This window comes from Chanodichthys erythropterus, chromosome 11 (assembly GCF_024489055.1).
Source record: "Chanodichthys erythropterus isolate Z2021 chromosome 11, ASM2448905v1, whole genome shotgun sequence".
Classification (NCBI taxonomy): Eukaryota; Metazoa; Chordata; class Actinopteri; order Cypriniformes; family Xenocyprididae; genus Chanodichthys; species Chanodichthys erythropterus.
The window spans coordinates 45,058,540-45,072,580 of record NC_090231.1 but is presented as its reverse complement, the minus strand read 5'-3'; the positions used below and the strand labels follow the sequence as shown (position 1 = coordinate 45,072,580).

At 37.7% G+C, this 14,041-nt stretch overlaps 2 protein-coding genes and 1 non-coding gene across 12 annotated transcripts in view; all 3 read right to left on the bottom strand.

The window, feature by feature from the left end:
- Window positions 1-1,428, bottom strand: part of dennd4c (DENN/MADD domain containing 4C) — a 112,096-nt gene extending 110,668 nt beyond the window's left edge. For all 9 annotated transcript variants that reach the window (XM_067399892.1, XM_067399894.1, XM_067399897.1 and 6 more), the window contains exon 1: window positions 1,200-1,428. The gene's annotated coding sequence lies outside the window, so the exon portion shown is untranslated. The remainder of the gene's footprint in view (window positions 1-1,199) is intronic.
- Window positions 1,429-1,703: 275 nt separating this feature from the next.
- The window catches only part of haus6 (HAUS augmin-like complex, subunit 6), a 48,035-nt gene continuing 35,697 nt past the window's right edge, over window positions 1,704-14,041 (bottom strand). For both annotated transcript variants that reach the window (XM_067399890.1, XM_067399891.1), the window contains 12 exons: window positions 10,179-10,323; window positions 7,244-7,306; window positions 7,095-7,149; window positions 6,371-6,541; window positions 6,033-6,235; window positions 5,053-5,182; window positions 4,743-4,845; window positions 4,560-4,653; window positions 4,321-4,471; window positions 3,686-3,778; window positions 2,707-2,833; window positions 1,704-2,585 (listed from right to left, as the gene is read on the bottom strand). In XM_067399890.1, the coding sequence (XP_067255991.1) occupies window positions 1,954-2,585; window positions 2,707-2,833; window positions 3,686-3,778; window positions 4,321-4,471; window positions 4,560-4,653; window positions 4,743-4,845; window positions 5,053-5,182; window positions 6,033-6,235; window positions 6,371-6,541; window positions 7,095-7,149; window positions 7,244-7,306; window positions 10,179-10,323 (1,967 nt within the window). In that variant the 3' untranslated portion in view covers window positions 1,704-1,953. The remainder of the gene's footprint in view (window positions 2,586-2,706; window positions 2,834-3,685; window positions 3,779-4,320; window positions 4,472-4,559; window positions 4,654-4,742; window positions 4,846-5,052; window positions 5,183-6,032; window positions 6,236-6,370; window positions 6,542-7,094; window positions 7,150-7,243; window positions 7,307-10,178; window positions 10,324-14,041) is intronic.
- On the bottom strand, window positions 2,893-3,023 carry LOC137031410 (small Cajal body-specific RNA 8). The gene has a single exon (XR_010896548.1). It is a non-coding gene; the product is annotated as a small Cajal body-specific RNA 8 (non-coding RNA).

The following is a 14,041-nucleotide window of genomic DNA, read 5'->3' as shown; positions in this document are numbered from 1 at the left end:
CGCGGATACCTGTAACCACTCCTGAGGACAGCAAGGTCAGTGCACATGCACAAAAAAACTGAGGCACACACAAAACCTTCAGCCTAGTGATCATAATTCAGTATAATGAACAGAGACCCTCTGCACAAACAATAGGTAAATCCAGACAATGCCAAGGTCACTACAGCTATTGATCAATCACTTAAATGTGAACAACTTGGTGACATCTGGACTTCACAAGCTTCTTATACAAGCATCTTTTTCTAAACACAATAAAAGTATGAAAACAACAAACATGTATCTTTGAATCAGCATATTGTCAGTTTGCAAATAACACTTTTAAAAAGGCACGGAGGCAAAACTGAGATTTAGGCCTGGTTTCACAGACAGGGCTAAGATTAAGCTAGGATTAGGTTTTAGCTCAAGTAGGCCATTTAAGTAACTTTTACAAATGTGCTGTAGAAGAAAAAGACATTACTGGTGTGCATCTTGAGATATTTTAAGATATGCCAGTACAAGTTGATTTCAGTTAAAACAGCTCAACATGCATTATATTCTGGGACTAGGCTTAACCCCTGGTTTCACAGACATTTTCACAAACAATTTAATATATATATAATATATATATATATATAAACACTATATTTTATGATATTCTGTTTTAGACATAATTGATTGTAGTTGCCACTTATTTTTTTGTTTATAGATAAAGGTTAAAGTGAATTGGCTTAGTCATCTGTAACTTCAAAGAGGCGGATATAAGTGTATTCTACCTGCACCTGACACACCCGACAGCACCTACACGCTTTATTTCAGACACCACTGCCATCTTAAAAACTAGCTGCCTTTTAGACATCATATGCACTTAATTTTAGACTAAAAAATGTTGTCTAGGTAGACAACACAATAGATTTTGACATACAGCCAGTCTCTCGCTTTCCTAACGAGGAGGCCTGTGAACGAGCTCCGGCGTCCAACTGTTGCATCTTCACACGATCGAACTTCACACACAGCTCGATCATACTTACTTTGTGGCAATAAAAAGCAAACTAGAGTCCGTGTTTTAACAACAAATGTCGACCGACTCGTGGAAATAAACGCCTTAAACAGAACGACAACGAAAATAATACATTACGAGACATTCTGAAACTACCAGCCGGAGAAAAATAAACTCAATGCGATTGTCTACATTAAGCAACTTCAAACGCAGCAGTACATACCAGCCGTTCAGAGCACTATAGGAAAACACGATGACATGTAGGCAAGTTGCAACTTTCAGCCTGTCCACTCCGTCTCGAGCGAGAATGAAACGTCCACTCAATGCGAGCGCGCCGTTTATTCCTGGAAACTTTCTGTACAACACTAGCCTGTATGGCAGCAAGTAGGCGCCATGTTTGTGTTTTGTTACTTTGGTGCGCTCTCGGGTTTCTCGGACTGACTGCTGGAGGAGGGTGGACCCGCCCAGGAGTGACTCGCTGCTACATTTCTCTCCGTCTTCCGCCCTGCGCCGACTCATTATGCCATATATCCAGAGAGTAGTGCGCACCATGATTAACAGGTGGCTGGTACAGGTTTTACACCCTAGAGCACATACAATTATACTTATTTTCAGTATACTAATGTTTGTAGTTTGTACATTTGCACAAATTAAAATCAAAAAAGCGAAAGACAAAGAAATATATTTAAATGAACCAGAGAGAAAATGTGTTTGCAAAAAAAAAAGTCTTTATTACAAAAAATGAACACTTAAATTTAGCCAATATTTACATTTTACAATTAGTTTGTTCATACTAAAGTTTAGTATTGATGTCGTAAGAATTTACATGGTTCAGGGAAAAAAAAAAAAAAAAAAAAGGTAGTTGATAGCCTTAAAATGGTTCAAAGATTAAACTGAGCGAAAGCACATCAAGTAGTAAGTGAATTTCATTTGGCAGACAAATTTTGCATCATACAATTATAGTGGTTGAAGATATATTAGTATTCATCAAGAGACATATTCACTAAACTGGGCAGGGTGAATTTCTCTGCAGGATAAGGAGGGGAGAGACTCTCAAGCTTGTCCAAATCAAGAGAGAATAGCCTCTCGTTAGCAGTCCAGTGGCTCAAACCTTGGCTCTTCCTTGAATGTACTGGGGAGTCTTTGAAAGGGGATTTATCTAAAGAGGCCTCCAAGCACATCTTTGATGTCAGTTCAACAGGTGGCAGTATAAGTTCTTCCTCTCGCTCCTTGTTACTGTGGATATCTGCTGAACTGTCACTGTTAAATGACACATCATCCTCAGAAAGGTTTGGGAGCTGCTCCTGAGCAATGCTGAATTTAATAACATCACTTGAGCTTTGGCTGTTAAGAGCCTCCAGCTGTGAGGAGTCCCATGACACAGTTGAATGAAGGGATGACCCCTGCTGGACAGGAAGCGGAGTGCAATGGGCAAGAGTAGTTGAAAATAAGAGGGAAGGCTCTGGACTTGGTCTGGTGCAAGAGCGGTTCGCCTCAACCATGGGCGTCTTGAGCCAAGAAAGACTGTCTTGCCGATTCAGAGATGCTTGTTTCTTCTCAGCCATGCCTTCTTCCACAGCTTTTCTCCATGAACTTCTCACATCCTTAACTAGGGAGAGTTTATATTAAGAAATAAAAACAAAGCTACTTGTTTAACAATATTTCTAACAAAGAGTGAGCTAAATATTTATAAACACAAATCCTAAATGAAGTAATTAAAAGACTTGTACTTAGACTCTCAGGGGTGCGGCATAGCTGTTTCCTAGCTGAAAAAGGGTCAGAAATGGCATTTAGTAACTGCCCAAGATCCATATCACTCCTTCCATTGACTGGACTCATGATCACTGCCTCTGCAAACTGGGAACCAAACAGCAAATTAACCTTTTAACACTACATTTACATAAACTCAAGCAGAGGATTGTCTGCTCCGTATCTGTCCGTGGCGATTTCTCTCAATTCGCACCGGTCATCAGAGAGCAGGTTTAATATAGGGAAAACTTGTGATGGGCAGAGCACTGCTCAGGACTGCCCATGTATCAGTTTCCCAGAGCAAAATGTACAAGATACTAAAATGAAACCACAGGAATTTTAATCTGTTGTATAGATATACAAATAAAGTACAACATCAGTAACCTAATGAACCACTGTTATTAGTAGTAGTGATTTCTGCATTGCAAATAATTTACTTGTAGATGTAGTTAGTAGAAAAACAGACCCAACTGTCATGACATGCACACTGCTTGTTCTAAGTAACTGACTCATTCATTGAAAGGGGCATATTCAAAATAATAGGGTGGATTTTAATGACAATTCACTCGTTGTGTGAAAATATTTAAAAAACAGGTGTCATTAATTGTTCTTTAGAGAGGAAGGGTAACAAATGGGTTTGGTTTGATTCAATTTGACTGGAGAAGGGAAAACAAAAGAAGTGTAGCAAATTATAGGATGCTCAGCTAAAATCTCAAATGCTTTAAAATGTTAACAAAAACCTAAAACAAGCAGAAGAAAATGAGCAACTACTGTTAAAACAGATTGAATAATCAGAAGGGCAAAGATTCAGCCAATCATCACCTCCAGAAAAATCATTACATAAAATTACCTGCAAGTACTGTTACAGTCAAAAGACATTTGATCAAAGCTAAGCTATCAGCAAGAAGCCCCTGTAAAGCACCATTGTTGAAGAAAAAAAAAAGAAACAGCATCACATACTTGACTTGCCAAGTTGTCATACTCCAAATCTAAAATTTGAGCCTTGTTCTTTAGGACAGATGCCTTTGTTGATTGTAGATTTCTGAGGCAAGGCTGCAAGAGAGGGTAAATTGAGGCTGAAATACATGTACTACCATTAACTTCACAGACTGTCACATAAACCCCAACCCTTGGTTGATTAACCCATAATCTTTCTTACATTTATTGGTTCCAAAACATGGCGAGTAGTAACTCAAGAGTATGTTCATGGCGAACAAACAAACAAACAAAAAAAAAGCACCAAATTCAGGAGTCATGGAAACAGATGCCAAGAAGTGTACCACTACTACTAGTTTCATTTGTTTAAAGTCAACGGGGCACAAGTGCTCCAAGGACCTCATAAGTAAACTAACCCCGAAACATAACCTGATCCTGAGCAGGCTATAGTCAGAATAAGTTGCCAACATTACTTACCTTCACCCTGAAAGCTGCCTCTTTTTTTGAAACCAAAAGTTGAGGTTATCCGTTTACTTAACCACAAACATGAGGTTAGTGTGTTTAGAAAAAACGGAGATGGGGCGTTTGTGCCAGCATGCATGGGACTAAAATGAAGAGATACAAGCAGGAAAGTATAGAGCTTATCAATACAAAACTACCTGTACTGGACTGGGTGTCTGAGTCGCAGACTGAATTTTAGCCAGATAAGTCAAGGGAGATTCACATGGTGGTGTATCAAAAGTTGTTTTTTTGGAAAAGCAGCTGTCAGAAGACAGCAGGACCCCTTTATCTTCAGCTGCAATTGAAGTGCTGTTGAGAAATTGGAGAAAGTTACACCGTGAAAATGGAACCAAAGTTATTTTTCCAAATTTCTCTCTTTAGACAGATTGTACTGTACATTTGGAGCTTTGGCTCCAGTTGGACATCTGGCTCCAAATGGACATCTGTCTCTGTTTTCTCTGGTTCTCTTTTTGACGGCTGCTCTAGTAGTTCTCAAAAGTGAGGGAGAAGAAAAAAGGGTAATTACACAATCTCTACATAAAGATATCACATAATGCAGCCATCTAAGCTGTTAACTTACCAGGTAGTTTATATGAATATTGTGAGATGACACTAGCCTCAAAGTTAGCCTCAGAAGCCGGCTCAAATGAGAGAGGAGCCATTGGGGAGACAAAGTCAAGAGCCTGTTAAATGTTACAGAGAGCAGATCACCATTCAAACAAAATCAGAACATTAATAAAGATGTATCAAACTAAATTTGTGACAGCAATGTTTTAGAGAAGACAAGCTGAACTGTATGACCAGTGAGCCTAAATAACATAAATAGCTAAACTCACAGCATAGATTTAAAAGCATTAATACTAAACAAAAGCAGCAATGACTCCACTTACAGGATCCTCTTTAAGAAAAGAGGTCAGGGTTGTGTTTTTCAAACACTCTGCCCACTTGTTCTCCCAGTCCTCCTCAATTCTTCTAATTGAGACCTTGATCTCTGCTGCATCCTCTTTAATCAGTTTCTGCCTGGAAAAAAAAACATGATTTAAAAGGGAAAAAAAAGTAAATCGTACCTTCTAAACAAGGGGTGGCTAAAATCAGTACTGGAGGGCTAATGTCCTGCAGAGTTTAGCTCCAGCTTGCCTCAACACACCTGCCTGGAAATTTCTAGTGTCTAGTAAAATCTTGATTAGCTGGTTCAGGTGTGATTAATTGATGATGGAACTAAACTTTGCAGGACAGTGGCCCTCTAGGAGCAGGACACTCCTGTTCTAAACACTTGACAACTTTAAGTATTAAATTGAAACCCGATATTATTATGTTTGAAAGCTGAACAACCAGTAAAAGGTCCCCAAATTCATTGTGTTCCTTCATACTTCATGTGACCGTGAACCCAGAGGGCATGGCCACAGATTTAAATTGTCAACACATGAATCGAATCAGACATTGATCAATCAGAGACTAGCTCACAGGTGACAATGATTTTCAAAATGAAATTAAACCATCATGAGTTTTTGTTTTTCACTTAGTCTTTTAATGTAATATTTAACAAACAACTTTAAAACAAATCCAGATACATGGTCACTTAAACATTCTATGGCCTCATTTCAAAGACAGGGCTTAGATTAAGACAGGATTAGGCCTTTAGTTCAATTAGGACATTTAAAGTAGCTTTTATAAACATGCCTTAGAAAAAAACATTACCGGTGAGTAATGTTATAAGCTAGTAAGTAAATATTATAAGTTGCTTTCAGTTAAAAAAGATCAAACATGCATTTTAGTCTGGGACTAGGCCAAGCCCTGTCTATGAAACCAGGGGTGAATGTAAAAGACACATAACTTGATTATTAATGTTCAAGAGCACATTTAATGGTACCTGATAAGCTTGAGGTTTTCTTTTGAGCGGCTGAAAAGCAAGGCATGCTCCTGGAGGCCTTGAACCTGTTGGCGTTGAAGCTGTACACTCGGACCTACAATTTTCTCTCTCTCCTCATTAAGGACCCGTAATCCCTCATTCAGAAGCTTCAGCAAAGGCACAATGACAGGCTGCCCTCCCTCATACAAGCTACCAACACTAGACTATGGACACAAATAGAACTTACTGTCAAAATTGTCAACACCTAATAGAAAAGCTGACCTATTAAGTTTTAGGAAGTGTATACTTTTTCACACATTAAACACTTTTTTTACACTTTTTCTACCTGTAGATCTCACCTGGTGGGATAGCTGCTCCACACTTTCATGCAGAACCGCTGGTATCTTCACACTCAGATCCTGCCCACAAAAGATGTACTGGTCCCCCTGTCCACAGATCACACTCTCTACTACTTTTCGTTCCCCTTCAAGGGTGGATAAGATGTCTATCTCAGTCCAAAGGCATCGCACCTGAGAATGTAATTTACAAAAAAAAAAAAAAAAAAGTAACAAGTGGTATATTAAGAATGAGAACAAATAATAGGGACCCACTTTATATTAAGTGGCCTTAACTACTGTGTACTTTCATTTAAATTAATCATTTGATACAATGCATTATTGTGTACATACATGTTTTTACATTGTACTTATATTTTAAAAACACCTGCATGTAATTACATCTGTAATTAATTTCTGCAATTACATTTATAATTACACTTTTGACCCATCCCTTACACCTTACCTCTACCCTTAAACCTACCCATACCACCAAAGCTTTCCCTAACCTTACCTATACCCCACCTCAATAGCAGCAAAAGTGTTTTACAATTCAATATGAACCCAATAAGTATATTGTACTTAGTTTTTGTGTAACTACATAGTAGTTAAGTCCACTTAATATAAAGTGGGACCAATAATAGAAAATATAATTAAATATTAGTAATGAAATATCAATAAAGCAGTAAAGAGATTACTTGTAACTTCTTTATTAGAAAAGAAACTGAAAAGTAAACGTGATGCAAACCTTTTGATTTTTTGCAAGAATGTCTTCCTTCAAATCAGCATTAACGTCTTGTTCTCTACAAACAAGAAACATTGTTTGAAGTAAAAAAAAAAAAAATCTGTGCAATTTACTTTTACAGACCTGTGAAATAAAATGTTTTAGAGATTTACTTAAGCAAATGATCATATTTGGCATCCTCTGCATCACAGTCCCTCAAAGACTTCTCCAAACCTCTGAAAGCAAACAATCAAACAAAAAGAAAACATCTTGGTTATGCATGTAACCCTAGTTTCCTGAGTAGGGAATGATACACTAGCTGATGCTATAGGAACTGCCCCAGGTGTGATGCTTGTCTGAAGATTGTATAGAAACACACCAGTTTGTTGGCTGATGGTGCTGTTCCTTGAGGCGCTGCATCATTGGCATCATTTAAGGATGTATCCATGACATCAATCCTCAGATTTTGATGAAGGAAGCAGCAGAAAAAGACGAGTATGGTTAAGACTGTCCAAATCCATTTTTTGTGCATATCCGATTGAAATCCAATCAGATTTAGCAAGTCTGAAACAGCCAAAAATCCCATTCATATGTGGTTTGAAATCCTATCCAAATCGCATTTCTGGAAATCCATTTCAGTCTGACAGCTCTGATCGGATTTTGCCTGGTTTATTTGACTTTCTCACGCCAAGTAAACATGCTGAAAGCCGCAGCAGAAACAATGTTGTGTTGTTGCAAAGTGCCGGATGATCAGAATAATATAAAGGAGACATGTTTTGAAACCGGTGGAGATGACAGCGCGGAACAAAGCCGCGGGTGTGGAAATACTTCAAAAATTAATGATGACAACCCACACGTTGCGAACTGCATGCTTTCAATCACGGAATCGCGCTGAATGACACAGACCATCTCTCTCTTTCTTGTGCGCAATCGCAGTTCTTTTGGACAGCGCGCAGATAGTTCTCTTTGCGCCTGAATGGTCAAATGCACATATAGTTGTCAAAATTTCCATGGTGTGGAGTATCTCACGTAAATACAGTCGGTTATGTCTTAAGTGGATGTAAACTTTTGGGTGAAAACAGGATGTGTGTCAGTAGTATCCATGGATTCAGTCTTAAAGGGACCATAGCCTAATTACATATTTGTCATTAATGTTAATAAAACAATACAAGATGTTAAATAAATGTATACATGGTAAATAAACCTACTGTATCTGAAAAACAAGTTCATTTAATTTGTATCTCTATAGTATTTGTTGTATTGTTTGTATTTTGTTTGTAAATGTCTTTTTATATAACAACAATTATATACAGGCTATTGGCTATTGGACACTGTGAAATTTGTTTGTGACAAGCACATAAAAATTATTACTTTTTTCATTAGAATAATAATAAAGAAGCTGTTCTACATTCATTACTACATTCGTCATGTTGCCCATATCACATGACTTACCAGCATCAATTACGTTGCTTCACTGCTATTCACAAATCCTCTCCCATGGCCTTACGGGATAGTAAAGTGTCTATCATCTACACTTCAAAATCTCACTGGAAGTAGGTCATCCGGGTACTTTTTTCCAACTCTTTTATGAATACTGTGAATTCAGACATACTTCTTTTGTCACATACTGTTTTTTGCCTACTATATACTATATAGTAGAGAAGTATGCAATTTCGGATGCAGCCAATGCTTTATGCCAAAGGGCCGTGCTGCGAGTGGCTGCCATTTAGCTAGCCCATCCCCCAGCATGGTGAGATTTGTTTTAATGTTTTTAAAAGAAGCCTCTTCTGCTCACCCAGGCTGCATTTATTTGATTTAAAATACAGAAAAACTTATTTTAAATTGTAAAAATATTTCATAATATTACTGTTAAAATGCAATTTATTCCTGTTGGCAAAGCTGAATTTTCAGCATCATTACTCCAGTCTTCAGTGTCACATGATCCTTCAGAAATCATCTTATGCTGATTTGCTACTTAAGAAACATTCAGTATTATCAATGTTGAAGAGTTGTGTATTTTTATTTTTTTTTAGGATTCTTTGATGAATAGAACATTCAAAAGAACAGTGTTTATCTGAAATAGAAAACTTTTGTAACATTGTACACTACTGTTCAAGAGTTTGTCATCAATAAGATTTGTTTTTGTATTTTTTTTTTTTTTTTTTTTTTGGAAAAAAACTAAAAGAAATGAATACTTTTATTCAGCAAGGATGCAAGGCGGGGGGTTAGTACACTGTTGTACAGAGCATACAAACAGCTTACTGTTGTCTGAGACACAAGTTGCAGTGGAACTGACACTGTAACAACATTTTCTGCAGGAGGCTTGCCATCCTGTTTCTGACCAACAGTTCAAGGACTGTTCTCTTGAACCAAAGGCTGGGATAAATTAGCAAACTCAGAGCAGCATTTATTGAAAACTGATCAGCTCTGAGATGCTGCAAACACCAGCAGAAAATGACCTGCTCCCGATTTTATTTTTGATTAATTGTGCAGCCCACGCTGCTTGACCATACAAAAATTCTCAATGACAGGATTGACCACGTCACAGAAAAGCCCCGACAGAGAGACATAAATCCCTTCCTGAAGAATAAGAAATCTGAGGATTAATGTTATTGCCGTGTCCTTATATCATGCCAATGACATAAGAGCACCGTCAGTGCTATCAGCCAATAAATTGGCGAGCTTCAGACAATGGCCACACCTGGAGGTGTTTCCATAGTGTCAGTTACTGCAGCATTGAATGGGTATGAATACCCATTAATACCCATACTATCTATGAATAGTAATAATAATAATAAATGGTCTACATCAGGGGTGCCCAACCCTGTTCCTGGAGATCTACCTACCTGCAAAGTTTAGCTCCAACCCTGATAAAACACACCTGAATCAACTAATTAAGATCTTCAGGAGCATCTGAAACTTACAGAAAGGTGTGTTGAGCAGGGATGGAGGAACTCTGCAGGAAGGTAGATCTCCAGGAACAGGGTTGGGCACCCCTGGTCTAAATATAAGATACAATATCTTACAAAATAATATGTCCTGTAATGTAATGATTCAAAAGATGTGGAGTGCCTCCGAATCAGTGAACGGAGGAAAGTGGCCACTCACTTAGCTCTTTTCTGATAGTCTTGAATAAGGCAGTCCTGCTCTACGGTCACTCTCTGCATTAGTCTCTTCACCAGCTGAAATCTTTTCATCTCCAGCTCCTTTGAACTCGCTGGAACTGCAGCAGCCTCAGGGACCCACGTGTCATCTAATTGTTGATGTGACAAATGTAGAACACAATTATATAAATTTGAAAATATACCCTGAACATAATTTGATCTCTGGACAATACAAAATAACTTCATAATATTTGCTGCAAGCAGTGATGACGACAGGATCAAGGAACGGTGCCACCACCACCAGCGGCTTTATGAAAACAATGCTCAGTACGCACATGCATTTAACTCTCTGGTAGTCTTTAGTTTTAGCAATAGAAAAAAATAAAAAAAAAATAAAATAATAATAATAATAATAATAATAAAAAAAAAAAATAATAATTATATATATATATATATATATATATATATATATACACACACATATATACACACACACACACAGAGGTGCTGGTCATATAATTAGAATATCATCAAAAAGTTTATTTATTTCACAAATTCCATTCAAAAAGTGAAACCAGGTGTCATTACACACACACTGATACATTTCAAATGTTTATTTCTTTTAATTTTAATGACAACTGACAACTAAGGAAAATCCCAAATTTAGTATCTCAGAAAATTAGAATATTACTTAAGACCAATACAAAGAAAGGATTTTTAGAAATCTTGGCCAACTAATAAGTATGAATGTGAAAAGTATGAGCATGTACAGCACTCAATACTTAGTTGGGGCTCCATTTGCCTGAATTACTGCAGCAATGCGGCGTGGCATAGAGTCGATCAGTCTGTGGCACTGCTCAGGTGTTATGAGAGCCCAAGTTGCTCTGATAGTGGCCTTCAGCTCTTCTGCATTGTTGGGTCTGGCATATCGCATCTTCCTCTTCATCTTCCTCTTCACAATATCCCATAGATTTTGGACCTCAGAAAACACAGTGGACCAACACCAGCAGATGACATGGTGCCCCAAACCATCACTGACTGTGGAAACTTTACACTGGACCTCAAGCAACATGGATTGTGTGCCTCTTCTCTCTTCCTCCAGACTCTGGGACCCTGATTTCCAAAGGAAATGCAAAATTGACTTTCATCGGAGAACATAACTTTGGACCACTCAGTAGCAGTCCAGTCCTTTTTGTCTTTAGCCCAGGTGAGACGCTTCTGATGCTGTCTGTTGTTCAAGAGTGGCTTGACACAAGGAATGCGACAGCTGAAACCCATGTCTTGTGTACGTCTGTGCGTAGTGGTTCTTGAAGCACTGACTCCAGCTGCAGTCCACTCTTTGTGAATCTCCCCCACATTTTTGAATGGGTTTTGTTTCACAATCCTCTCCAGGGTGCGGTTATTCCTATTGCTTTGAACAATTTTTTTCTATCATATCTTTTCCTTCCCTTCGCCTCTCTATTAATGTGCTTGGACACAGAGCTCTGTGAACAGCCAGCCTCTTTTGCTATGACCTTTTGTGTCTTGCCCTCCTTGTGCAAGGTGTCAATGGTCGTCTTTTGGACAACTGTCAAGTCAACAGTCTTACCCATGATTCTGTTGCCTACAGAACTAGACTGAGAGACCATTTAAAGGCCTTTGCAGGTGTTTTGAGTTAATTAGCTGATTAGAGTGTGGCACCAGGTGTCTTCAATATTGAACCTTTTCACAATATTCTAATTTTCTGAGATACTGAATTTGGGATTTTCCTTAGTTGTCAGTTATAATCATCAAAATTAAAAAAGAAGAGGGCGGGGTTTCAAAAGCTTGCGAAAATGTCAGAAACTGTTCAGCCTTTTATGTTCAAACCGGAGTTGGAAAATGAAGGAGAGGACTCAAGAAGAAGTGACAACATGTAGAATTTATGTAGTTGATGTGGGATATCTTAAAGTCACTGATTAGCATATTCTGTCATGATAATCTATAAATCGCTTTTGTGGGAATTGTTGTAAGATGCCTACAGAGCCAGTCAATGTATGCTGCATGAAGATGCAGGTATAGTTTAATTTATTCATGGTTATAACTTATGTTGTCATCTTGCTTTTATGACATGCTATTGCCTTTATGTTATGTACTGTTAGTGTTGTCAAAAATATCAATATTTCGATATGTATCGATACTGAAATATCTGAAACTGTTTCAATACGCCTTTTCTGCAGTATCGATACACTGATACCAGCTGCGCATTCTCGCTCTCTTCTCTTTGAGGGCGAACTGACACGTACCTGCCTCCGCCGGTGCGCAAGCATGAAGCTCAACTTCCATATGAAAGAACTAAAAACGCTCGCTCTGCTCCGCTCCAGTGGACACGCACATTCACTCGTCTCATTCGCTCTGGTTGAAGTGCTTGCATTACGCATAATTTTAGTCATTTGTGCAGGTTTCGCACTCGCACCATTTAAGCATTCTATATAAGTGGTGCTCTCATAAAGCCACTCAAACAGCTCGCGAGAACCAAATAGACTTCTTTTTCATGGCCTATTGAAATTAAATGGTCAAATACATACAAAATTATGTCAAAATGCCTGTCTTGCCAAGCATTCAGGTAAATATAGTCAGTTTTTAATTGAGAGCGTAAACGTAATTAATTGAGAGAAAACGCATGTTGTGTTACAGTATACTGGATCCTCCCTGCAAGTTCTTAAAAGGACAGCAAACTAATAAACCTGCTGCCCTCTGTCATGTTAATCAAAGAACAAAAGACGAAGAGAAAATCACTCGCTGCTCTTGACTGAAAAACATTTGAAACTTTAATTAGTCAATAAGCATTTGTCTGTATTTCATTTTTACAATGAAAACTATCCAGTGTTATTTTACATTTGATTACTTTAGTTTCTATATCATTTCTTACCTGAATACCACTGTTAGACCCACCTGAAAAAGTTAAAACTTTCTCTTTATTCTATTTATTTGTGCCATCGTTTGCAATTTATTTATTTGTTCTTATTACTGACTGTTTAAATAAAGACTGTTTAAATTTGTTCTTATTACATTTAAATAAAGCCTCCTTGTGCTATGTGAAAGCTATTACAACAAAATTACCCAAATTATCAAAAATTATGAGAAAATAAATTATCTGTATGATGGTATGGCAGTTTTCCTGGTGGGATCAAAAATACAATCGGATATCGATATTTTTCAAGGTATCATATCAAAGTTGGAAACAGTAATCGAGACAACACTACGTACTGTATTGCAATAACATGGCCTCACCCCCTTTTGTTGCGTGTTCTCAGGGGCAGGAAATTTTAGGGTTAGTGTCACCAACCAGGGAAGAGGCTAGTAGTAGTCCCTACCAGCCGTTTGTTATAGTCCTTAAACAGAATTCTTTAAAAGAAAATATCTCCCTTTGCTTTGAACTTTGAGCGTCGTAACTTTGCATACACTAACTAAAGTTGTAAAAGTGAAATCACTTGTGCTCCCAACTTCAAAAAGTTAGGAGCACCAGCAAAAATTTCTCTCGCGCTTAAAATGTGTGGATTAGTGATGCAGTTATATCCTCGGAAAAAACATTGCTTGGGCAGGCCAAGTAATAAAAAAAAAAGATTTTAATAAGACACAGAACTGTATCAAGTATCACTTTACAATAAGGTCTCATTAGTTAGCATTAGTTAATGCATTAACTAATATTAATAATGAGTAATAGCTATTCTGTGTTAACACTCTGAGGTCTGAGGGTATTGCCGGCGATACCACCGCGTTTTTTTTTTCTTACCAGTGTGAAAGAGACTCAAAATACTCTGTTAATGTTGCACATACAAGTAAGAGTTAAACAACATTTTAATCTGTGGAATATCTTCTTTTATTTGTGTACACTCAGAGTAAAAA